The sequence below is a fragment of the Eleginops maclovinus genome, chromosome 15, assembly GCF_036324505.1.
Source record: "Eleginops maclovinus isolate JMC-PN-2008 ecotype Puerto Natales chromosome 15, JC_Emac_rtc_rv5, whole genome shotgun sequence".
Taxonomy (NCBI): Eukaryota; Metazoa; Chordata; class Actinopteri; order Perciformes; family Eleginopidae; genus Eleginops; species Eleginops maclovinus.
The window spans coordinates 14,024,348-14,051,994 of NC_086363.1; the positions used below are offsets into that span (position 1 = coordinate 14,024,348).

Consider the following 27,647-nt stretch of genomic DNA (forward strand, 5'->3'; position numbering starts at 1 on the left):
TATCCCACACTTTGCAAAAATATGGAATACAATCCCATATCACAGCAAAGATAATACCTTGCTTTTACATATTTTAAAAATGCATATAAGCATTTTTTTCTCAAGGATTGCACCGATTGTTGTCATCACATTCTTACTCATTATGTTTTCGTTTTGCCATGTATTTCATGCTCTTATTTTACAGGCTTATTTTTAATGCATCATTATATGAAATCATAATGCATGTTTTTGTTGTATTTGTTGCAAGTTTTACTTACATATCCTGGCAGTGCAACAGCCATCACTGAATGAAATCAGTAACACATTTTATAACATAATTTTCTGCATTATTTGTTTTCATGTCATAGCCTAACACCTTATTGGTGTGAATGCAAATGCACATCAGTATTGCGTTACTGTGTGCTGTTGTGTGAGTGGGATCCCCCTTGCTTTCCCTTGAATGACATTTCAGGAGGAAACACATTTGTAACACAGCACGTACAGTAGCTATACCCTCACCCCCCTCCATCCAATTTACCAGCGTGCGACGCATTTAGATTTCTGGGGGTGTAGCCACACTATGGTTCTCACATGACTGCACTGCATATTATAACTCAGTTTGTGAGCCAATGAGGTTACGATGTGGGAGTGACGTCAGGGGGCGGGTAGGTGCTTTCGTGTGTGTGTGTGTGTGTGTGTGTGTGTGTGTGTGTGTGTGTGTGTGTGTGTGTGTGTGTGTGTGTGTGTGCGTGCGCACGCGCGCGTGTGTGTAGAAGCCCCCCTCCGCCAGGCAGGCAGGCAGCTCTCTCACTCTGTACAGGCGCAGTGTGTGAAGTGTGTGCTGCTCCGCTGGGCTACCTCCGCACTGAATGGACTAGATTCCCAGCCACGTAAGAACACAGCAGCAACACGGGAGAGAGGATGTCCTGCTGAACCAAGGGATAGGCCTGGGAAAGTTGGCCGGCCGTCCCTTCCTTCCTCACAGCAAGCTTACAGCAGCAGACAGTCAACACAGACGACACTTTTCTTCCATTGGACTAGACCCAGAGAAAGAGAGAGGACGTCGACTCCCGCACACAAAGAGCTACAGTTTTTTTTCCGGATGGGGTTTTTCTCCTTCTGTGATAGGTGACAATTGCCGTGCATGAATATGGTCCTGGATAACAAGGCCGTGCACTGACCTGGTACTAGTTAGCCAAGGAAGCTAACCAGTTAGCTCTGCACCTGCTAGCCATCATTTGTCTGTCAAATTGCGGGTAAATACAGCACCTATATATAGCTTGCAATACTTGCGTTGTATTGTTGCTTGTGCATTTTTTCCCGTGCCTCAAAGCTGTATCCAACACATTGTTTCCGTTTTATAAACGTGCCATACCATTAACCGGCAAGATAAGCTAGCAAACAAGCTGTGGGGTAACTTAGCACCCTTCATTCATTGTAAAAGCTGACTTTGGTAGCCTTTGTTGCAGTCTCGTCGTGCCTGCTAGCACTGCTAGTGCTTGTGCAAAGGGTTTACAGTCGACTTGGGACAGTTGCTCTGTCATTTTAGCCCGGCCTTATCTCTTGAATGGAAAACAAAGGAGGACAAATGAACAGTTGAACTCTGCAAAAATAATATACTGACCTCTTTTTTTGTTGTGCGAAAACCAACCGGCTTTGCCTGTTGCTAGTCTGCAACGTCCCCCAACAACAAGGAGCAATTACATTTTAAAGTGTATTCAAGATTTACTGAAGTATCTCCAGATTTGTGTTATTGCACTGAGTTTACAGCAGAGTGGTGCCCTACTCGAGGAGGAGAAGAACAAGGAGGAGGAAGGCCCCCGAATTTGTGGAGGTATCAAACTTATTCCTCATGAACATACAGAGGTCAAATCCAATTAACATTTCACGTTATGGGAGATCGCGGCATAAATCGCATGATTTCGAAGATTTGACTTGCTTAAGGACTACAGAGTCGCACCAGAGTTTCAGTCCTAACCTCGGGTCCCCCAGCCCGCCGGAGACCCCGGACTCCTCGCACTGTATCTCCCGCATCGGGGACTACCTTTTGTTGGAGCCACTGGAGGGAGACCACGTTTTCAGAGCCGCCCACCTGCACAGCGGGGAAGAGCTCGTATGTAAGGTTAGTAAGCAACATGGTTGACGTATCCTACCAAAATAGTCCCAGAGTATTTTTAGTACCGTTTCCGATTGTTCAAGCAGGGTGTTGCAATTCAGAAAAACAACATTTTCAGCACAAAACCAAGTGTTCCTACAGGTTTCCCCCTTTTGCATTCATTGCAACATTGTCTTTATTTCAATATATAGCCCCCAATTGTAATGAACATACTCTGCAGAAAAATGTCTTAGTTGGTGTCGATGGATTTGCTATTGCAGCAAGTCCACACCCTGAACTTTTTAATAATTGCTTGCATTGTAAATAGAGAGCTGGCAGAGCAGCCTAATGGAAAAAGTGAATGGGGCGAGCTGCGTGGTTTGGATTGCATGATGTAACGTTGACAAAGGAGTGAGTAACCACGCACACACTCTTCTCCGTGCTATTCTCGCTTACCCATGGCGTCTCTTTTATAGTGCAATGCTGTAATCGTATTGTTTCACCCTTGGTTTTATATTCGGTGGTTGAGCATAGTCTATTGCACATATATTAGTGGGATTGTAATCTTTTGAGGACAGCTGTGCTGAGAGAAAAGCACACAGTGTTAGAGAACTTTGCAAGTTCAGCCAGCTGCTGTGACATTGGCTCTGGCATTGACCCTCTAACAATAAGAAATAAACCACTTTTCCGTCAAGGTTAAGGACAACATTGAAGCTTGTCCTCCCACATTTATAGCCCATATTGACTTTGGTGTATTACTGATTATGAGGGCGATTATAAGGGCAGTGGGGTTGTCCCTGAGGTACATTCCGGCTTAAGCAGGCTTAAGTGAATTGAGACGATGGTTACATGCACCATTGGACTCATAAGGTATGACATATCCAATAACCCGTACCTTTTGACTTGACATACTGTTTCGTCATGGCAATAACAAATTAATGGCCTTTGGCACAGCCTGTGAGCTAACTGCCTTTTGACCTCATCTCCCTTACAATACAGCAGCGATCAATCCCCACATCAAGGATTGATCTCTCCTTCCAAGCTGGGAGCCCAGGTCACAGCTTCAGACCTTGAGAGCTGTGGGGTGTATTTTATATTGAGTGTGAGCAGAGGAGCAGTATCACCTGAACTGGTTGTGCTGAGAGTCAATGGGGGGTTACCATGGAAACAAAAGAGACACTGCAACCCCCTGGCTGCAGAACAATACCATTCACTAACATGATGCTTTCACTTTGCCTCTGTGCAACCTGACGCCCTCTGCTAAAACAGTAAACACAAGTTTTGCATCCCCCAAATCTGGTAAATACACCACAAAAAGGACCACCTAACGAGTCTGTAGCACCCTACACTAAACTGCAAACAATCTTTGCTATGTATAAATGGCTTCCTGTCTTACATTTGCAGGTTTTTGACATTGGCCGATACCAGGAGTCACTGGCGGCCTACTTTGCCCTGGGCCAGCACCAGCACATCAACCAAATCCTGGAGATCTTGCTCGGGGAGACTCGAGCCTATGTGTTCTTCGAGAGAAGCTATGGCGACATGCACTCTTTCGTCCGCACCTGCAAGAAGTTGCGAGAGGACGAAGCTGCCAGACTGTTCTATCAGATAGCCTCGGCTGTGGCACATTGCCACGACAACGGACTGGTCCTCCGCGACCTCAAACTGAGGAAGTTTGTCTTCAAGAATGAGGACAGGTGAGTTCGGCAGAAACCGTATTCTCCGTTGTACATCGACCACCCACTGTGTACATTGACATCGTTTCTTGCCTAACATGTTGTATGTGATGTAACTGCATAATGTAACCGTGTCAGTATTATCTGTGCTATGTCTCCGCTTACACAGAGGGTACTGTAAACTGAGACCATACAAGACTTGCATGCCTCTCCCAGATGTTATGCAGAGTACAGGAAACATAAGCCCTTTGTGTGTCTAGGAGCTATTTTCGTAGGTTAAGTAGTGAATGACACATGTACATTATATGTGGCATGTGGGATCACACTTTGGAGGATAATAGCAATGCAACAAGGACAGATCGGTTAGCACGACTGGCTTTTTTTTGCTTGACAGTCGACCAATTAAAGCAAGCTTTTCCCACTGCTGCACTCCTGTACTCACCTGCAGGAGAAATCTGTAGAATCACACTTTCACAACACAAGTCTACTGACCTCTGGTGGCAGCATTTGAAAACAACATGCCTGGAATTTAAATTCCAGGCATCTGTTGCCACAGCAACCTGAGATTTTATTAACTTTATACTTTTTGAAATTTTAGTAGATATTTCTCAGACTTTGTTTTACTGTGTTAGTTCTAAGGCTACAGTTTCTTAGGGGAACTTCTTCAAAGTCAGTTCTGAGCCATGGCTGAGGCACAGACTACACTTGATGCCCTCTATTTTAATTTGTGACGTCATACTTTGGCACTAACTGTGGAAAAAGGAAGTTGAGCTGTCTCACATATTCAGTCCAATGACCTTGAATGTCACAACCAGACTGCTCATGAGCAGAGCTGGGGTGCCAGACTCTCCCCCACCCATCAAATGATTGATGCTGGGTGAATATTAAGAGTGATAGTGCAGGGCAGTATTGAGTCACATTTACTATATGGCCTGTCAAGAATCCTCTTACACCTTTTCAGACCTCCTGGCTCAGTGAACCTTTTCAGAGACTGAAGATCACTCTGGCTTGAACCTAAGTGTGTGCCAAAAAAAACGATAGTGAATGCAAGGAGAAGGAAAGGAACAAGCCCAGACGTATAATGATACCTGAGCATGCTCCTTCAGGGTGTCTTAGCTTCCTGACTCGAATTTGCTATACCGCTGTTGGCCTTTGACCAAACCGCAGCCTGTTTAAAGGGCATCGTTCAAAGGTTGGAATCCAATACGGCTACTGAAACAGGCACTGTTGGTGCGCTTCTCCTACAGCAAGCTTAGGAGATATATTACCATAAGCATGCATTCAGCTCGCTTAAATAAAGACAATAAGCTACTCTTAAAAGTCTTTCTTTGTATTTCTAAGCCCTCTAAACTAATTAAATGTTTGCACATATCCTCAATATGAGTGTTTATATGCTGTATTTAAAGAAGCACATTGCTCTTGGTATTGAAGAAGAAGACGAAGACATACTTTTATTAATCCATTACAGGGAAATTGCTTTTCTCTACTCTGTTATGTTGACACACATTAAACACACAGAGGATATACATGCACAAACACAGAGGAAATACATGCACACACAACCACATGCAGAGGAGAGGTGGCAAAGCAGAGAGGCAGCCAGGTACCCGGCGCCAAGGGAGCCGATAGAGGTTAGGTGCCTTGCTCAAGGGCACCTCGGCAGTGGCCTAGGAGGAGAACTGGCACCTCTCCAGCTACCAGCTCACTCCATATTTTTTTTTGGTCCAATCGGGACGTGAACCGGCGACCCTTCGGGCCCAAGACCAAGTCCCTACTGACTGAGCCACTGCCGCCCAAATTGCAGAGGAACAATGGGCCTTTGGCACAAGGAAACAAAAGGATGTTCCTGATTACAAAATGTGAAACGGCATATTAATGAAAGCAAATTTTTACTGCCAATGAACCAGTGTGTGGGCTAATGTGAAGGTGCATGCACGTCTCGCAGATGGCAACACTTTGTTGAATATGTCAGAGCCAGTGCTTGTTGGTTTCCATTCTTCTAGTTGCTCCCAGTCGATACTATCACACATGCTGCCTCTTTGTCTGTCATGTCTCATGGACCTCACACACAGATGGCAGCGTTTGCTCAGCCCCACAAGTGTCTCTTACCATGAACGTGGAACATTTTTTTTGCCTGTGCCTCTTCATATTCTACAGTCACACCTCTTCTGAACAACCAGCCATTATTATCCTCACTCAAGGGTATCATAGCTCTATTGTGGGGTTTGGAGAAGAGCACAAATAGATGCTATTTATGAGTGGGAAGAGCAGGAGAAAATAAAATCCACATTGTCAGATCCTTGACGCTCTGAGCCAAACTGTTCAATGCGTGCATCTTAAGATGATTGGTCACCCGTAATTGTTTTTCTTCTGAATTGTGGAGGTCTTTTAGAAAGCCCATTTGTACGTCAATGCTTTATGCATGGGCTTTTATCTGAGTGACGGGAAATGTCAAACTTAAGCCCTGAGCATTATGTGCTCTATTTTCTCTGATATCCAAGAGCAATGGATATAAAACTACTAAGATGCCCATCAGAGCAAATTACCCCCACTTGAGTGTGTTTTGTATTGCATTTTTTGTTAGTTGGCATCCAAAAGATTAAACCTTTGGTGATAATTATCTCTGAATAACATTCAGATTAACAGATCATTGTGTGTCTATTCTTGTTGTACGCCATATCCTTATGTTTTTCTGCGTTTTCCTTGTGTGTTTCCAGAAGCCTTGTGAAGCTGGAGAGCCTTGAGGACACTTATATCCTGGACGGTCATGATGACTCCCTGTCAGACAAACATGGCTGCCCTGCCTATGTCAGTCCCGAGATCCTCAACGCCAACGGCAGCTATTCGGGAAAGGCAGCTGACGTCTGGAGCCTTGGCGTCATGCTTTACACCATCCTTGTGGGGCGCTACCCTTTCCACGACGTTGAGCCCGGCTCTCTGTTCAGCAAAATCCGCAGGGGCCACTTCAACATCCCCGAAACGCTCACACCCAAGGCCAAGTGCCTGATCCGCTCCATCCTCCGCAGGGAACCCGCAGAGCGCCTCACCTCTCGGGAGATCTTGGAGCACCCTTGGTTCACCTCCTCTGGAGCACTAGGGGGCCCCGCAGTTCCCGGCAGAGGAGAGCGGGAGCAGGAGCAGATGGTGCCTGAGGTGAACATGGAACAGGAGCTGGAGCAGTTCTTCAGCTGAGCAAGAAACACCAAGCACAAATGGGACGACTCCGCCACGGCCGGCTTGCCACGCTCACAGCAGAGCCAAAAAAAACAGTAGTTTAGAGATTAATAGATGAGCATTTGTCACTCGTAATAAAGGTGTTTCCATCCTGTTTCCCTTTTTCCACCATTTCATGGAAAACCTTGAGCCTGGCATGACAAATGGCATCTATACGTCACCTGGCGATGCACCTCCCGCTTGGGGATGCTGCTGCCAGACATGCAAGTTGCAAACAATGTAGCAAACGTTTTTTTTTGGATCAGTTTGGTTTAATGTGGTGCTCCATACAAGTAGACACATTCACCATTTTTGACACTATGGAAAGCATGAAGGGACACAGGAAACCAAGGAGAACAATTCAAAATGAACTGACAGAGTGCAACACCACACTTTTTCATACATATTCTGTTTAGTTTTTCGTCGTAGCTTCAGGTGGTACCAATTTAAACCACAGGCCCAGGGTCAGTCATCACAAGACCAACGTGTTGTTAAACAAATTATGACCCGGGACCGTTGGTTAGTAAAATGGAGTAGCTTAGGCTTTTTCTTATCATCAACAGGTTTGACGTTGTCTATGTTTCATGCTTAAGTTTTTGTTTTGTCATCTCATTTGTCTCGCCTTTTTTAAATGATCTAACATCACTCAACTCCTCGAAGGCCTTGTTTTCAGTAATTAGTATGTTTTCTGCTTCCTCAGTCTGCCCATACCTCGCTTCATTCACCACCACACTTCTTTTATTTTTCTTTACATTTATTTGTGTCTAAGCTATTCCACTCTGTGTTTACTGCTGCTTTACTGTCACTCCCTTAACCTCGATCTTAAAACAGTCTTGTCTCGCTGAGCCTCCAAACACGGCATCGTGCACTTGAATGGACGACTCTTCAAAATTAGCTTCCTCTTATTTAAATCCATTGTTCAGTTGTAGGAACGAGAACGTAACATTTATTTAAATTGTAACAGCTATATATATATTATATATAAATAAATATAAATATATATTTAAAAGTACATTGCAGGGTTTTTCTTTATTCAGAGATTCCTTTTTCATGGATGATGTTGGCAATATCTTGACACAGGACAGACGCAGAGAGGGAAATGTCTGTCTGAAGTTTTTGGAATACACGATTTCTTCTGTGCCAGTATTCCGCTGCCCCGACAAGCCCATCCCACCCGATCTCTCTAATTTCTTTATTAAAACTTGACACGAGATATTCAGTGATAGTATTGCTATGACGTGTTCACTACCAGGACCCCATGTTAGTTTTCTACTGCCTGCGTAGGTGCTGTGAAACGCTCATGCTCGGAAAGGGTACCAGTGGACATGTTTTGTCGTATCTCAATGTTACTTGAATTTGTGTTTTTATCTAGTCTTTGGCATGTGCCCCCATGAATGCTATAGCCTGCCTAGCAGTGGGGGAAGGGGTGGGGGGGAGGGTGCTTGTTTTTTAAGAAAGGTTAAAAACATGAAAATTCTCAATTTGCTACTTTTCTGAGTTGCTTTTCAATAAAAAAAGAGACTTTTTTGCTTTTCATTGTTTTTGTAGACTGAGCTACCTTTTTATTTAAGTTGGTGCTAATGTTTAGTCCGTTTTGTTTCACCGAGGGGGGTGGTGCATGGTGGGATATCTGCCTCAGATGTTCTGATTGTATCGTAACAGATTCTGGTGTTTTGTCCAAAATTATTCAGTAAATAAATCGTGAACTGCTATTTGACTTTGTTTTTCTTTTCCAATACACTTAAGCTTCAGCACCTAATAAAAACCTCACATTTTTTGATTAAATTGCATCTTACATTCCTCATGTTACAATTACATCTTGAACCCAACATGTTTCTGATATTTCAGTGGTGTAATGTGTAAAATACATCTGATGGTTTATCAAAGCAGTCCTTTCGTTTGATATCAGACTAGAAAAAGAAAGACGTCCATTTGTCCTCGAGCTACATCTAAGTCATTCCAGCTCGGGATGTGGAGATTTTTCAGTCCATTTCATACATTCATATATTAAAAACCAATTATATTTCATCTTCCACTACACTCCCAGCCAGTGTGCCCTAACAAAAGCACTTCCCAGTTCATCACGAGATTGCAATCATGAACAGAGCTTGAATGGTTTCCCAATGAACGAGGAGAAGGGGGTTTTTGCTCTGTCAGCCCCACTTCATCTAAGTGATTGCACACATGAGGCACTAAGAAAAAGCTCTCCAGTCCAATATTTTTCCTGGTGGCAAACTCATGAGAGACCCTTAACTACAGTCTTTTGTTTTTCTGTTTCTGTCTCTTTGACAACATTGAAGCTTTGTAAGGCTAGCTGACAGTCTCTGATGACCTCATCCTGTCTTTGAGAAAGAAAATCACTTCAATTTATTCATACCCGTCTATGTGGACCGACATCTGGGCCTCTGTGTGTGTGTGTGTGTGTGTGTGTGTGTGTGTGTGTGTGTGTGTGTGTGTGTGTGTGAGTGCATGCCTGGAGCTTTCACCTGTCGTGTTCATGCAGGGTAATCCTTACTGAGGTTATAACCCATTGTGCCTATCTTCATGTTTAAGAAAGGATAAAGCATCGTATTTCGGCGTACGATAACAATTTCAAGTTATTTGTCACTGCTCAACAACAGGGGAATAGTTTTTTAATGGAAATAAAACATTTTCTGATTCCTCTGAGCTGAAAAAAGATGAGACATTACGAGGTGCGACAATCACATTCCAGACGGCTACATCAACAAATAGATTCCCTGTTTCTTTGTAATCAAATGTGAGAAAAGGTGAGTCACACTGGCATTGTGTATTCAGATTTTTGTCAACATTTTTTATCATCAGAGCACACCAGAAAACCTCCTGTCCTAGAAAAGAAATAATGCAAGGAGAAAATATATGATCTGACATCTCAGTGGACAGATAGTAGCCTTCTAAACCTGAACTGAATGTAAGCCTGACCTCTAGTGGCGTTAGCAACACCAAAAATATCCAATTAAAATACAATGCATTTCTTCAACATGATAAATCCGTTTTCATATTTTTAGATTTTGATCCTTTGGCCTATGACATTCTAAAAATTGTCAATCAATCTTTAGCAGATTTAATTGATCAATTGAACAACAACTTAGTAACCTCCACACCTGCAGACTTGATTAATAGAGAGTAGCATGTATAAATCACTTGTATAAATTTAAAATGACTTACTAACTTTTGAGTGCACAACGTGGCTTTGAAGCTAACAGTATTGCTATTTCTATTTTTGACTGACCAACGAAAAAGATTTAGAAACCTGTATAGTTGTAAAAGTCACTAAAGATAGAAATTTCAAGGAAGTTGAAACTTAGCCAAGTCCAGAAGTGCAGACATACACACATTTCCCCGACACAGCTTGTTGTATCGCCTTGTTGACAGGAATGATTCATCTCATGTTTACACATTCAGCGCTGTGCATTTCCACAATCTGTCGAGCTGATGGAGAAAGCTGTTGACATTCACAAACTTTTTTTTCAAGACTTAGAAAACACGCTAGACACAGCTCACACTCTGGCTTTGTTTGAGCAAAGTAATTGATGTGTGTCTGCGGCTTATTGCAGCACCAGGACAGTGCTTTATCTATTTGGTAAGAAGGGGGTAAAATCATGCAAAGCATGAGTTCATTTTTTTCCTGTTGGCAGGTTTATGTGTTTATCTTATGTCCTCAGCTCTCCTTCAAAACAAGACAAACCAACTCTGGAAAGTGCTCCATTGACGCTAAAGGTGAGATGTTTTTGTCCTACTTTTTAAAAAAAAGTAATGGTAGCTGCTGGTTCCAAAACATATGCAGTGACCCTCTGCCCTGGTAAATCCAGCTGTCACACTAATCTTCTTTAGCAATGCAATCCAATCCAATCTGTATGGAGATTAATATGAGTACGAGATAACAGCTTTAGGGAGGAAGTACTGTGGGCCATATTCTCTGATGAATGGGAGAGATTAATAATAATATTGTCCTTCTGTGGGAGATAGATAGACAGAACAGTCGGAAAGCCAAATGGAAATGAATAGTCAGGAAAAATCCCAGTTTTTATGTTCTCAAGCTTAAATGATACAGTACATGGATTTGTGTTGAATAAATCATAATATGGCACAGTTTCCACTAAACGATGATGTTAGAACTCCAATGTTAGCTCCTGAATAGGAGCTAAATCTTGACATATTATACTGTGCACGATGCTTACAATAAGATGTTTATCCAGCCTTGAGACTAAGTTAGTGTCCTTGAAGGGTGAGCAAACAAACTTCTTAAAGGGAGCTATGCCCCATTTCCCCTTATGTCTCTGCTTAAGTGTGTGTTTCCTAGGCTACACCCAATCACCACCATGTGGGAATTCATTCATTAGTGTCATTATGTTTATGCACAGACAGAATGAGGAGGAATAGTTTTCACCCTGTCTTGTGTCTGTGTAACGGCGTTGGTATTCTGTCACAGCGAAGAGCAAGAGAATGATGTCTTCCTCACTTACTCCTCAGCAGCCATGTAAGTATTCCGCAATTCAATTAACTCAGCCTGAGATCAGTTTTCGATTTTATTCAACTCAGGGGAACTACATTGCTCTCTCAGAGCATTGAAAGTTTTTCTGTGTTCCACCAAGCTTCTCCAATTAAGGTTAATGGCACGGTTGTGTAACGATCCTGCTACAACATGGCCCTTTTCAAACGCCGCTGCTATTGTGTCTGGGCCCTGGCAGAACACAGTTGTCCCCTGACGGAGCCAGTAGGCTATAAAGGTGTATCAGGAATCCGGTCCCTAGGTGCGGGGCCTTGCACATGGGTACCCTTGGGTGTTCTGGCAGCAGAGTTTTGTGGCAGGGCACCAAAGAAAACAAACAGACAACAGATGGCCTGTGTTGTCTTCCACCGAGCCAATAGGCTACTGTTTATTAAACCCAGCGAGCAGCAGAGATGCAGAGAACCCTGTCAGGTGGATATATGAGTCATATCTGTAATAGTTTACTGTAAATAATCAACATAAACATATTTTCTCTATGGTATTTTCAATGTTGCAAGTATATCATCTAGCCTGTAAATATTTATTGGGAAGGTGTTGTTTAATGGTTCATACATTCATTCAAACAGGAACATATTATAGTTAAAGCTTATATCATCTCATAAACAAAACGATGTGAATGCATTTTAAAAGCTCAGTGCATGTACCTTACATCAAGTCATGTTCTCTGGAAAAATATATTAAAGATAATTGCTTTCAACACTAGATGGTGCTCAATAACAGAGTGGAAGCTGTTAACAGGACAGATCCACTGAAGGACATTTATTCTTATTTTAGATTCAATAGGTTGTGGTGAAAGGTGAATGCTTTTAAAAGACAAGCGCATATAGACATTCATTTTATATTATGAATGTCTATATTCAAAAGTATGTCATGTTAATCCTCACAGATGAGTATCTTGATGTCTAAATAAGATCATACAAACATTTCAATGATTTCAAATGTGAGAGACACAAATGGTGTAATTTGCTCAAATTGGACCAACAGTGGCCTTGCAACATCAGCAAACAACCCAACAGTTGTCTACACACCCAAATATGACTAAATCCTGATTGGTGCACCGGGTATGTGACATCATTATTTTCCAGCTAAATCCTGCTTACTTCAAACCAGTGAGATAAACCCAGATACAAACAGAAACACAGAAATCTCTCATGTCAGATTATTTCTGTCTTCATGTAGTACCCCATCACTCATTAAGAAGCTGATTGAGAAATTAGGTTTTCTGGGCCTTGGTACACCCTTGGCAACAAAACATATTAAATACTTGTAAAAATGGACTGATCACTGTCATTTTAATGCATGTGTAGCAGAAATAATGAGGAAGTTAATTTGGTCATTAACTCTTAACAAGCCGTTTAGTATCAGTTTACACCCGAGGAAGCATGAAAATCCCCCTTGCTTTAAAAGATTGCACGGCCCAGTGAATAACATTACATTAAACTCCAGGGAGCCAGGAAGTCCTGAGTGTGTCAGGCCTCATAGGCAGTCACAGAAAATAGGGAAGCATCATCCCAATTAAGTGTTCCGAATGACTTTATGCAAGTTAGTTTGCATTTGACTCTTCACCCTAAAATGTTTGTTTTTATCAAGCGTTACCCCAATTATCTGGTCAGTAAACAGCATAATCAGAGCCTCAAGATGACAGAGTAAATTGGAGAGTGGTCTTGCATGCTGTCTTTGCTTTTCACACTCTTTTGTCAATACCCAATTATCCTCTCGGTTGCCTCTCCCACTGAAAGCGCATGACTTAAAATAGCTTTTGGGGGCATTGTTTTCTAATTGCAGCAATTTAGACTGACTTGACGAATTGATCAACCATTATGACTTTAAACAGGTGGAGAAAGGACAGATCACTGAGCAATTTCTTGCAGGGTCAATGCAAAAGGTTTTTCTTTCCCCCACAAATGGCTATAAAGCTACAGTCAATTGTTTCAGTGCTCCTGACTCCTGACATCTGTGGTGGCAATAAGCATTGCTCTTACAGTATGATGACAGCAATATTGACTGCAGGCATCAGATGAAGCATTGGCCTCTTTATGTGCTTGAGCATGAAACCCCATACAGTAATTATTGGAGCTGTTGTTCTCTGGGTCTCCAGGATTGTATTAATTGTTTTTTGTGACTAATGTTTGTGATTATTACCTCCATGTTTGTCAAGGACATTTTGTTTGTCTTACTGTCAATCTTCCTTATTAATTACTAAGATGCATGTAACCTCATACTGGCTTTTGTGACATAATAATGATTTAAGATATATAATATTAGGTTTGTTGCTTTCAGCTGTCACTACAGGGTAGATATTAGTTTGTGCTCTAGTACTGTTTTCACACTCAAAAATGGGTTTCATACGGTGACAAATGAAGACGACTAGAAGTTACTATTGTGTTTTTTTCCCCTGCAACCTTTAGCGGCGCAACCTGCGCTGCTAAATATTAGCTGAGAATCACGGAGCAGTTTCAGTCCTGGTAGGCTGACATGTGGCCCCCCAAAAGCTTTAAATCATCTGGCTCAATGAATCAGAGTCTTGACTGAGCCAAATTGCCTGACTGTGCCCTGTGGGAGAGATAATTGGGTGAAACAGGTTGTTTTGTGCCTTACAGAGGTATAAGAGAAGGGGGAGAAAGGAGAAAACAACATGGACTTCTCAATCTAGATACAACCTCTGAAGCGTGCAGTGTCTAGTTTTAGTTCAGGCTTAGTTTAGGTTTTTCAATAAGGCAGTTGGGAGACACCATGAGTGCTGCAAATGGCTGAGGGCTATTTAAGAAAATGAATAAATGTTGGTGTACACATTGAAAATACAAGCCTTGATCAGTCTACAACCATGTTAAACAGCCAAATGTGCAAATGAAGTGATAAACTATGCATGGCCTGGGATTTTTTCTGGAGCAATCTAAAGAAATTCCATGGGCTGAAATAAACAGTTGCTGCTGCACATTTTATCACACATGTTATTAAACCGGAGATAAACATTTTTTTATGAATTTATTTATTTGCCACCTGCATGCTCTCTACACTGACATTTCACCTTTCACTTGCATCTATGATTCTGACTAAAAACGTACATGTTTAATGCCAGCCAATCATTTTGGCTCTATGCTAGGAACTTGCCAATCAGAAGGCCACACCCTAAAGCAAACCCTGCTTAATCATCTAATTGACTTAATTTAAGTGGGAACATAACTTACAAAATGAATGAATGAGTGTCCACTAAACGTAGTTATAAATATTGTAATTTTCTCATAGACAGTTATAAATTGGACCTCTTTTTGCGGACCAGTGGAGGCTCCCCCGGCTGGCTATTAAAGAAAATTCAGTGCACTTTGCTGCTTTCACTTTTGAAACATGGAAGGTATCCTTTGGTTTTGCACTTCAGCATTAAACAAAACAACAAGCTAAAATACATCAATTATACATACACCATAACGATAAGGTAAAGGAAATCATGGAGTCAGTGACAATTCTCTGTGGGTTCAACCCCACTTCCATTTCACATTAAACATAAACATGTGTTTCATGTTATTTTGAAAGTAAGTATTACTGCTGCTTTAAATAGAAAATGTTAATGTCATTCATTTAATTTTTTCCATATGATAAGTTTTGTCAAAAATAACAGTTTATTGTGTATGATTGTAGCGTCTGTTAGATAGATTTGCATTGCTATCTGAGTACCGAGCTGTCCACAATAAAGCAGTTGTTGCCTCTTAAATATCAAATGCGCTAGTTAAGTGTTCATTTTCAGCATTTAAAACTCTCCATGCCAATTATCAAGCCAAGCAAGAAATGAAGCTCTGTCCCTTGACCCCACTCATCATTCTGCTGTGTTTTTTAATTCACACTCCACAATGAACATTTGCACACTCACACACAAGTACACACAGACAATCAGACACAATGAATGCCAGACAACTCTGCAGAGTTGTGATGTAATTAGACTTGTTAATTGGAAGCGAGCCTTATGCCACCTGCGGCAGTAAGAGTGTGAGTTTGTGGTCATCTCTAGCAGAAATAGGCCTGTTAATTGTTTTGGTTTCCAGGCATCCATAGTGGAGGAGGAATTGGATAATACAATTTCTAGTTGCTCTCAAGTTACAATTCACACTGCTCAAACCTGCTGGCATTAAGGGACATTGTGATCAATTTGTGGGGTTTATTGTCATAGGGCTCACAATTTAATTCACATTCCATCCATAAAAGGGAGAGGCACTTGAATATAACTGCAACAATGGCAACCATTCAACCACGCTCTAACCACCAGCCTTAACTGACAGAGCGTGAAACATTCTGAGATATATTTCACATCAAAAAATCTGTCTCAAACAAAGACTACGCAATAAATACTTTGGTAGTTTTAGAGGGTTTGCATTAGAAGTGCCATTATTATTTAATGTAGGCCAACATGATTTAACCTAGGCTAATCCAACCAAAGGCCCATTTGCAGTTTTTAAAAAACGTCGCATTGCGCTCCACTTTTTTGACAGGAGAACAGTCAACCTGAATTTGTTTTGTTTTTTTGCTTGTCCTTGCTTGACTGTTGTTGCTTCGAACCCTTTTGAAGAGGCCTGCTTGTTTGAGGATGCTAAAATGCATCGATCTTTCAGGGCTGATCAGTGATTTATAGCAGCCAATTAATCATTTAAAAAAGCAAACACTTTGGCGGTCAGACCATTATTTCCAGAGAAGAAGTGATGTGGAGACTGAACTTAACCTATGCTGTTTCATTTCCAGACAGATATGGATTTTATAATGGATAAACACAGACTCACTGTCTGCTTCCTACCCTTTTGACAGGAAGAATGTGTTGACTCTCCCGTTTTTTGTAATTCCACTTAAAACTATATGAATCTCCCACACTTGGGCGAGTACTAATAGCTGCTAAATACAATTGGAAACAAAACTGTATCTGCAAAGCTTCTAGAATGAGAAAGATTAATACTAGTACTAAAACTAATAAGGGTGCTGCGATTAGCTCATTGTCCTAATAAATATTGCTGTAATAAATGAGACTTGAAAACTGTATCTTCCAAATCTTATTTTCAAGTGCAATAAAGTAAATCCAAACAGGTTCCAGTAACCGAAGTCTGGCAGAAGTAGGTCGCCACATGGATTAACATGTAATCCTTGAGCTATAGAAGTTTATTAAAACATAATTTAAATTCTAGATTTTTACTTTAATCCCTTGTTTGATTGAATTACATTACATTTTACAGTAAATACGTTTAGGGAGAAGCATCAAATACACTTGCATGGGAGTCAGATGTCCTAGTTCAAGTTGTTTCTACTCCAATCTGTTTAAAACATTAGTTCTAAAATATTTTCATGAATTTCTTATAACTCTTGGCAGTATATCACCAAATTGAGATTCATTTGTTGGACCCATTTCTCTCCCTGTCTGTTTTAATTCAGAATCACTTTTTGTAGCTTTTGTAAAAATGCTAAGGTTGCACAAAAATCCTGAACTTGTTTTTTGTCAGGGCACACACACAAACAGACAGTAAAACACTGTGGATCTGACACATCTGCTGCAGAACAAACTACTAGGATCATAGAAATGTTGCAGACAAGACACACTTTTTGACAATGATATACACTGACCATAAAAGCACAGCACTGGCAAGGCTGGTAAAAGAAATAGCATTGACGTCAAAGTGCAAAGTACAACTAGGCTGATATATAGCCTGAAGTAAATAATAGATAGATAGAAGGGGATTGATAGTGTGTTGAACTGAATAAAGGCATCAGCCAAGAACAGATGAGGGTCCTTAGTTACCCAGTTTTGGCACAGAGCCCCAGAGCAGTTGTCTAACTCCTATACAACTTTTTCTAAAACTTGGACAAGACATTTCCTTGTTCTCTATTTTGATTCTGTTCCTCTGGATTATGCAGTATCCACAGACACAAGGATGAAATGATGTAGATGCAGTTTGTTTTTACCTTCCACCCCCTGGGCCCAATTACGATGGTTAACAGGCTCCAGATTTATGTCACATACAGGGTATACCAAAGGGCATAAGTAACAGACAGCCCAGCAAAACCACTGGCATTCTTGGTGAGTCATTACAGCATAACCTGTGCAAGATAACAAAACAAGTTTCAACATGCCCGAAAACAAACAGAATAGCTAAAATGTTTTTTAGTTTTTTACTATGTTCCGAAGAGATTCCTGTTCTTAAAGCAATTGAAATATTATGACTGAAAACCTCAACAAGGTCTTGTAAATATGTGTTTTTTCTGTGTTTTCTTCTTGGGTTCAATACATCTGCAATACCTCTGTCAAATTAAATCATAGCCCTCACATTTACTATTTGCTTTCTTCACTGCAGATATAAATACATCTCTATTTCGCCAATTGTTCAATTAATCCACATGATCCAATTTTCCTTTGACGGTAGAATTCCCTCACATCAAGATCTCTGATAGGAAGCGTTTTCTTTGTTTACAAGTCCTTTTTAATACACACCACTACCTGCTGTCTCAGATTAGGCTTTCTGGGTTTTACAACAAATCAGTACTGCTGCATGCCATCCCACATGCTGCCATGGCTGGCACAGGTGGAAGACTTCTGAAATGACTGCAAAAAATGAATTTGACCCCTGATAAGGCCCACCATCTACTCTGCCAAGTGTGACATTTTGATGAAACGCCGGATTTCTCCAAAGTCAAGAGCCCCAAGTATTTTATACAAGTGTTTTCGAGGGCTCTTAACTTGTATGCTGGTGATCATGGTAGGTTTACTTCAAGTACTTTACTATTTAAATTACCGTCTTAGAATTTGTATAGGCCGCAGTAATTCCAACATGACATTGACGCACTTCACCATGTTTTGAGAAGCATTACAGTGGTGTTAAAAAAAGTACCACAAAAGTACTGTTTTGTTGTATTTGTCAAATGCATACTTTGATACATACATTTTAATTTGAATCTTAAAGGCCCTGCACATACACTCAGGTGTTTTTAATTACCAATTAGGCCTTAAGTCAGGTGTAAATGTATAAATTGGTAGGAGCTGTACTGGGAATAACATGATGTCCCTAAAGTACCAATAAGAGTGATAACAGTGTTTGCAGTTTATTAAATGCTATAAATGATATTATTATTATTATTGTTGTTATCATTACATTATTATTATTATGACAAACTTTTGATTTTTGAGACTTTGTGATATTTACATATTTTTGCAGTATTTTTATTTCATGTAAGGGTATTGTTATACTGTGTTGTTAGAAATGGAAGTCAGCCATGATTCACTTTATTATGTACCACTGTTACTGTATGTATATGATTTAGTATACTGTATTGGTATACTAAATATTTTTAACACAGGTGTTTTCCCATAACGCTGATTAGCCAGTGTTGAAAACAGGAGCTCAACGAAACGCCCAACAAGTGGTCAATAGAGATGTCAATCAAAGACGCCCGCGCGGTTCCTTGAAGGAGGACTAATCAAGCTATTAAGTGGAAACACCTGTATCGGGTGTACCATCGGTTTTTACAGTAAGGACAGTAAAGGTGAATTTCAGCGGTTAACCAATAAACTCTAATGGATTTTACATTGTGTATCTGACGGGGTGATAATCTATCGGGTCAGCACAAATAGCTCTGTTAAGCAACAGCTGAAACTCATTAGAAATGGTTATGAAGATTTGGGCAGTATTTAAAAGTCTTGTGTCGTCGAAAAATGTGGGTTACACGGGTTCTTTGTTTATCCTTGATTTAATTGCAAGTACTAGCTAACCCACAGGCAGCAAAGAAAAAGACGTGTCTTTATTTAGCTAAATGTTAGCATAAATGTGCTGATATCAAAGCAGCTGTAGCTATAGAATTCGACCATAGCATATTAGTAGTATTATTTACACCATGGCTTTTCCTTCTGTGACATGCCGAAATGCTTTCTGTGAAAAGCTCTACTCTCTTAACACCGCGGTTGTATTTTCCTTCATATATTCAAGCCTTTGCTTGACCGCATAGGGATTCTCATGAAAGCACAACAAAGGACATTTATTTTAGGCGACTTGGATCCAACGAGGGAGTCCTGTTGATTTCCATAGCCCTCTAATCAGGGGCTGATTAAAAACCAGGATGCAAAGTGAATGTAATTACTGGCATTAACTACCTCGGATAAGCAGCGGTGCTCTTGGTACTACAGTACCAAAAGAAGGACCTGGTGTTAGATTGGCACGTTTGAAAGATGTGAAAAGCTGTTTTTGCCTTTCACTTCTTCATAGCCTTTGGGAATGAGTTTCATTGCAAATAGCACTCTTATTATACATTTAGAGAAGTTTACAAACATGTCACCTAATTAAGACATGCATGAACCTCCCTTTAGTGGTGCGTAATGATCCCAGTACCCTCTTACTGTATGACTTATTTCTTGACAGAGCTCTGCGGGTGCATGCAGTGGCGCACATTGGCGGGTGAGAGGCGCTGTAGGGCTTGTGTGTACAACCCAAAGTGAAAGGGGAGGAGCAGCATCAGGAGAAAAGTGGCCACACGGTGTGCCAGCCCAGTCCAAGCAGTCGGTAACATCTCAGATCCTCCGCCGCTCAGGGAGCAGTGAAAGACGCGTCTGCCAAGTACTGTCCACCCCACTTGGTGACGTGCAGAGAGGCGCACAGACGGGCTACTTACCGAGCAGCACACAGCCGCCACCGGTGCACAGTGTTGTTCCTTCTGCTGTGAAATGCAACAGCAGTCTTTGCGGGATAAAGACAGCATTCATACATAGGCAACGTCGTTGCGAAACAAGGACAAACGCCGGGGGACAGGAGCAGCGAGCGGCCGGGGAGGTAAGCGCTTCTTCAGGCAGCGTAGGTGGATCAGCCACCACGCTGACTTTATGTACGCTACATTTTGACGTGCTTTGTAGGCAGGAGTTTAGGAAGGCACACGGGCACTTGTCCTATCATGAATGAATGAGAGGAGGATCATCAATTTCACTGCCACCCCTTAGCTGAGGACCATAGCTTGCCAAATGGTGTGTACGGAGCTCACGTTGTGCGCAAGCGCTCCCGCAAGAAATAAAAAAACTAACTTCACGTCTCAGACTTCTGACATAAACTGTAAAGCTTAGGGAAATGGTACAGTAGTGGTCAGTGTAAAGGTTGGCAACCAAGGACAAACGGATGGTGGCTGTCACAGCTTCAATTTCTAAAAAGCCTCTTTAAAATGGAGCTTGAATCAAATCAGTTAATATATTATAAATATGCTCTACATTCAGATTATTAATAATTAGTAAACTCTTGTGCAAAATAAAGCAAGTACTAAAACATAGAATGTATGTGGGATACATTGCATGGTGGGCAAAAATAAACAATTCCATATCACAAGTGCTTAAGAAGGCATCTTATTGCATCCTAGTGCTGCACTCTGCAGGGTGTCTCAAGTGTAATTAAAACAATTATAATCTTATATTATACAGATATAGGTATATAACTTGTAGCCAGCAGCATGCAAGACTCATCCTCCAGACAACAAAGCATTACTCATCACAAGTCCCATCTGCTATTACAGTGAAGGGCTGTACCCTTGGCAGTGTGAAGTAGAGCGCTGGTTGTAAAGGACGCTGTGCCTCTTCCATGCAGAAAGTTACAGATGAATCCAATCTATTTAGAAAGGCTCCCACTTTTTCCATGACGAGAAGCAGCATTTAGTTTGCTTCTTGGCAAGAGAAAAGGCATTGATGAAAGAATGGGTTTTGTACTGGAGCTGCAACTCATATTTATATTCATTGAATAATCTTCCGATCATTTTTTAGATTTACCGATTAATAGTTTGTAAGAAAATAGTGGGACATTTTTATCCCAGTTACTAAAAGTCCAAAGGTGATGCATTTTTAAAAAATGGCTTGTTAAATCAGTTTCAACCCAACACTTACTCAGTTATATATAGTGTAAAACACAGAAAAAAGCAGGTAATCTCTCACATATTTGAGGGTAAAACTGCATTTCCTGCCTTTTTGGGGGTTTTTTACATGAAAATATACTGTAATGGATAATCGATTAAAAAGTAAAATGTTGTTATTCCTATGTCAATTTACTAATCTTTGCAGCTCTAGTTGGTACTAATCATAGCATTATAACAATTAATCTGTAGATTATCAACTCTCATTACTAACAACACACCTGTCAGTCCTCTCTGGTCCCGGCGCTGATGCCTGTTTTTACGAGCCCCGGCATGAGTGTGTTTACTATACAGTATAAAAATAGATGTACTGCCACCCAGCATGACTGTATGTGTTCCTTCTTCTAAATTGATGTACCCTGGTGTTGTTATTGCATTAACAGGCTGAACAAGTGGGGTGTGATTAGGACACACTTCCCCACTGATGACATATGAAAACCTAGCAGGCTGTTGTGAATCAAGGCGGGGATTAAGGACTTTAGACCTTGTCCTCCCTGAACAGAAAGGGAGCCCTGCATTTGCCTCAGACCCGGGGCCATTTAGCAGAGGTGTTCTCACCTCATCTGCTCCGTACGATGGAGAATTGTCTCTGCATATTATTGAGAATAAACACTCGCTGTAGAAGGATGATTACGCAGCAGTAACATAGAAAGGCGTACGTGTCGAGCTACACAGCCTTATTGTCAGGCAAGCCTCACCTCTGTGGAAGCATTGTGGTTTCTTCAGTTTGTCACAAGCTTTTCGGCAATAAACTCAATCAGGTATAATGCGTCTTTATCAAAAGGGATTTAGGTTGGCCTGGGGTACTGCTTTGGCCCCGAGGAATTCATTTTTAAAATGACCCCAAAGGCATTTATTCTATTAGTAAAGGCCAAGCGAAAAACGACTCCCGTTGTTATGGTCAGCAGACTACAATACTGTAGCTTAAGGCCCTTTTATTATTGTTTTTGAGAACCTCATTTGCAGGGCACAAGATCATAATTTGATTGGTGTGTCTTATTGCTGGGCTGTAAACACAGGCAAAGGGCGTAGGACAGATGAAAGCTGTATAGTATATTTCTGTACTTGGATGAAATTGTGATCTGCTGCTTTTGCCTCTGGTGATGGACCGCAGTTTAAAGTAGTCCAGAGAACAGAAGCTGTGCCAAGCTCTCCAACAAACATGACCACAGAAATCCAGGATCTCAGTCAGATAAACATAGTGATGCCTCGGCATGTGCAAGGCAGCGAGTTGGATGGGATGGACCCATTTCACAGCTTTCAAGCATGCACATTATAATGCTTTTGTTTATCTGCACCGGCTCGCCAAAGGAACATCCTCTTCAAAGACATGTACTACCATATTCGTTGCATTTTTAAATATATAATACTTACAAAAATGTGAACTTATTTAGGCTTCTTTATTCTGCATAGTATACTTTTAATACAAATGGAGAGGTCAAAGGCCATTCACAAATGACTCTGCAAAGATGCACATTTGAGCATCAGCACAAAAGTAAAAGCTTTTCGTTGTCATTTCTTTGTTTTCCACCACTGACCTGACTTGCATATTATTTGCAGAGCAGAGGAAACGCCGAGAGACCTTCTACAACGCAAGGATCTCACACTTTATTTGAATTGAGTGTGAGATCCTGGTGTTTGGAAGCCGATCTTTGTGTTATTGGAAGGAAAATGTTCAATGCTTTTGGTGAACAAAAAACTGTCATCCCAGTATTAGGTGCAGCAGTAGTCATTTGAACCTCTTTTTAAATGTCTGCAATTGTTAACCTAAATGCTAACATAGTTTTATACGATATGGGATTTTTATTTGAACAAAAGCAATACCGATTGTATGTACACGGCGGACATGAAGCTACTGCCAGTAGCTGATTAGCTTGACTTGTTCTTGTAAAAAAAAAAATTAAAGCCACAGCATCTTTTGTTTTTGTATAGCTTGAACAAAATCTGTTAATTATCGATCTTTAGGGGTGGCTGTAGGTATCTTGTTACTTTTTGAACAGAGCCAGGCTTGCTATTTTCCTTTTTGTTTTCAGTTGCTAAGCTAACTGGCTGCTGGCTGTTGCTTCATGTTTACCATACATACATGAGAATGGTATCAATCTACTTGTTTAATCATTGGCAAAAAATCCAAAATCCCAATTTTAGTTTAAAACTATTTCGCAGACATAGGGTATCAAGGCTCTTGGACGGTGCATGCCTTTTAATGAAATGTTTTGCCTATTCACAAGATGAACTTGGTAATTACTGGTTCTTGTTTTCAACCCACTTAAAACTGTTATTTGAATCCCCCCTACAAGCATGCTCAAGATACATAAATGGTGCATTCAGGTACCTGGAAGAAGCGTGCTAATGAAGGCGGTTTCATCTTTCACATTTTTATCTAATTTTAAAAAGTAATGCTGAAGTGGTGAAAGCAGCAGTTAAATGACAGCAGGACTAAACTTAGATAATCCTTTACCTGTTGGAGACAACGGGCACATCCAAGCTGTACATGCTGTCCGCAGTCCGTTAATTGCTCTGAAGTGACAATGAAGCAAGCTCAGTTTAGCTCAGTCACTTAAAAAGATCCAGTCTCTCATTGATCATAGTGGCTTTAAGGATGTCCCGGGCATGTTTATGAGAATATCAAAGGTACCAGGCTTGATAGCCAAAGAATAGTAAGAATGCTTGATCTGTTTCGGGTTGGTTGACTGTGTGCAGCTTTGGTAAAAAGATGATGCAGTTTTTAGTAAAAGGAGTATCATTGCATATCATTTCCTCCTAGAACAAAGCAGATTGAGGCCATTTCAAATTTGTATTTCTGCAGTTTATTGTTGATGCAAAAATGTTGTGAAATCTTTTCATCTTTATGAATAGTGCAGAATAGGTCTTTTGTCAGGGATGTATGTAAGGGATTAAAAAGTACATCTTCTTGCTCTTGTTCTTCTTCTACACTGCAGCCTTTTTGATTTCCATTTTTGTGTTTTGGTGGCAGTGATATCTTTGCTTTGAATAAGTAGCCGAATATTTTGCATTAGAGGTTATTACAAAGCATAACATACTTGCTAATGTACTGGGGGCAATAGGCCACGGGCAAACGCTGTGCTTCCCAAGCTCTTTAGAGATCAGTGAACTATGAAAGGCCGTCTCTTCAGCTGCCCTCTTGAACACAGTCACTGAAGAGCTAGTGATGCTGGTATCATATTTCTAAAAAGCTTGCAGTTTCCCTATACAGAGACCCAAATGGTATCAGAATACACTAAGCTGTGACCCTCCTAAATCTGTGGAGATTTGACCCTGTAGTTCACTTTTCAAATGTTAGTTTGTGCCTTTTTTTTTTGCAATTTTTTAAAACCAAGACATTTCAATAATTAGGCTTTCTTTGTGGATTGTAAAAATGTCTATTTCAGATTGAATTTTATATTGCTTGAGCATTTAGAGTATTTCTTTATTTATTAAATATAAGATATATAATTTATATTACATTTCTTTTACAAAATAGAGACAAACTCCATATTCCATTATCTTTTACTTTTTTCAAACCAATTGGCTTGAAAAAAATCCTACTCTCATAAAGTGGCTTGAGATTAACGGCCTTGATGTGAGTTCTCTATAGTGTATCCATCCATTTCACACGGCACTATGTGTGCACATAGATGCCACATTTCTAGAGAGCTATGCATTAGACTGAATCGTGTGTCAGTGCATTATTGTGTCCTTTATCATTTCTATGTAGTTCATCAGCTCTGCTTTCAAGGAAGAAGAGTGTCATTAGGCCCTGAGCAAGCAAACTGACGCCAAGAGCCAGGGCCAAGGGCCGTACTTACCGGATAAGGACCCAATTCCAAATGTACCCATAGCTTTAACCCAAAGTCATTCCATTTGGTGTCTTGAAATATTTGGTTATCTGGAGGGGAAATACATAGTATGCCTTTTCTAAGAAGAACAATTGGTCCATTAACATAATTTAATACCCACACAAATTCACTTGACATGTTAGGGGACAGGGGTGAGGATTTGGTTTGGACTCGGGCCTATGAGGCTTCATCTCAGGGCCCCTGCAGTCTGTGTGGTGAGTGGCTCCACAGGGGGCAGGTTAAGCCTGTTAGCCCCTTATGATGACACTGCAGGTTTTCTCAATGGATGGGGGAGAGAAGAGAATGAGGTGGACAACTGAAATAGTTTCTATCTTGTAGCCCATCACCACCGCCTCTTTTTCTCTCCTGTTTAGTTTTTTCTGCAGCCTCCCATTAAGCCTGGCTGCAGGAGTATTTCTGCTCTGCGGCTTTCTGACAGCCACAGCTCCCCTGGCATCTCTTTTATGAACCTTAGTCCTTTTAATAAGGTGTACTTTACTGTCTTATCTCTACTTTGGAATAAACATCATCCATAAAAAAAAGGGAGGTCTAGGTCGTCCAACATGGAAACATTTTTTTTTAAGTGCATTGGAAAGAAATGGGTGTATTATGTAATTTATTTGAACTTGAATAATTGAATTTGCTTTGAGGAGAAGCAGGGATTTAAAGAAAGAGCTCCTGGGACATGTTTTGCGGTATAATATAAAATTAAAACCAGCTCTGTCGGTTTGAGGCCAACCAAACTTCAAATTACTTCAAGAGGAAAACAAATTTCAACGGTCACTGAAGTCACTTCTCATCTCAACTCATTTCTCCCCCGTCTTTATTCTCAGAAGCATGGGAAATTACAATCAAACTATTTGAGATTTGCTACTGGAATTTGAGTGGTACCACTCCATAACAGGGGTACACAGTATATTTGCTGTAGTAATTATTGTTGAGTGTTAGATTTTGTCATTTGTCTTGGTATTCACAAAAAAGAAAGCATAATAAATATTTTGATATCAAGCAGGCATTCCCATTAATCTTCTGTAATTGTAGCCATTTATAAAGAATAACCAGAACTGCCAGGTTTTTTGTTTGTGTGCTTCTAGTAATATCTCTGCTTCTTTATCCTTTATCATGTAGTTTGTTTCAAAGCGATCTTCCTACTCCGAGACTGTAAAACTCTAAATCAGTTATCTGCTGTAAGTAATGAATATGTAAATAGTTCACATTTAATGGAAGTATACATAACAGAGAGTTACAGCCATGTCTGATTTGCATACTCCAACAGTGCTAGTTGAAAGGTGGCTTTCGAGTTAAGAGGATACATAAATCATGTGTTCGCAGGAGGTGTGATGTGCATCTGTATTCGCATCCTATTTACAATCTGTTTGCCTTAGCCTGGATGTATTATTCCAAGGACTATAACCGCTTATAAAATGTTGGCTTCATTCCCAAACTCCTAATGCTATGATGCATGTACTCCAGCGTTGATTAATTCATGGGGGCACTAGAGCTTCCCTGTATAAATATCTTCAGCACAATGACCAGGGTCATTAATTGTATTAAATAATAAATGCATGACATGTGGTGACAAAAAATAATGAAAATGGGCTGTTTTTATTTGCAGACTGTTCCCTCAATGCCTTCATGCTCTCTGTCAAGGGGGTCCAGCTGCTGCCATTAAAAAAACGAATGATGTCGCATTCCCTTGAACTGGATGTCAATGGGTCACAGAAATCGCAAAATGGGACTGTTGGTGAATAGGGGATTGCTCACACTGCTGCCTCCACTCAAATAAAAATCCCAGTTACTTGGCCTCTCTTTACATCCTTGCAGCTCATTGGAGTGGATTGATGCTCATATCTGCAGCCAAGGAAAGGAAGAGTGTAAAATCAGAGAAATAAACTCCTGCATGGACAGACATGAAGGGCATGCTGCTTGGTGTCTGTGCAGCTCATATATTTTGTGTTGCAGTTTGGCGGTTTCTTGTATTCAAAGACACACATTTTGCCTCGATAAAAAAGTGACCGTAATGTTAATAAGACAGCGGCTGAAGGTGGAATTGTAAAGATATCTTTTGGCATTGCCTTGTTTATGCCTGTGGGCCTCTGTGTGTGTGTGTGTGTGTGTGTGTGTGTGTGTGTGTGGTGTGTGTGTGTGTGTGTGTGTGTGTGTGTGTGTGTGTGTGTGTGTGTGTGTGTGTGTGTGTGTGTGTGTGTGTGTGTGTGGTTTTTTTTTTTAAAGCTTTCACAAGCAGACTTTTCTATTTCCCAGCATGTGCAAGATAGGCCTATCCATTCCCCTCTCCGGACATGAATTCATGGGCACTGGGAAAAAGAAGCCTTTTGATTCTATGAGAAAACTCTTTAAACAGGAGTTTTAAGAGTAGACCATTGCTTCATTTTCCTGCTCTTAAAACAAATGTTGAA

The 27,647-nt window shown here is 40.8% G+C and overlaps 2 protein-coding genes across 3 annotated transcripts in view; both read left to right on the forward strand.

Moving 5' to 3' along the window:
* Nucleotides 1-744: 744 nt before the first annotated feature.
* Nucleotides 745-8,675, forward strand: trib2 (tribbles pseudokinase 2). The gene is made up of 3 exons (XM_063902149.1): nucleotides 745-2,101; nucleotides 3,479-3,771; nucleotides 6,468-8,675. The coding sequence occupies exons 1-3, from the start codon at nucleotides 1,832-1,834 to the stop codon at nucleotides 6,940-6,942; spliced, it is 1,038 nt and encodes a 345-aa protein (XP_063758219.1). The 5' UTR covers nucleotides 745-1,831; the 3' UTR covers nucleotides 6,943-8,675.
* Nucleotides 8,676-20,001: 11,326 nt separating this feature from the next.
* LOC134876682 (kelch-like protein 29) overlaps nucleotides 20,002-27,647 on the forward strand; it is a 191,683-nt gene continuing 184,037 nt past the window's right edge. For both annotated transcript variants that reach the window (XM_063901738.1, XM_063901737.1), the window contains exon 1: nucleotides 20,002-20,280. The gene's annotated coding sequence lies outside the window, so the exon portion shown is untranslated. The remainder of the gene's footprint in view (nucleotides 20,281-27,647) is intronic.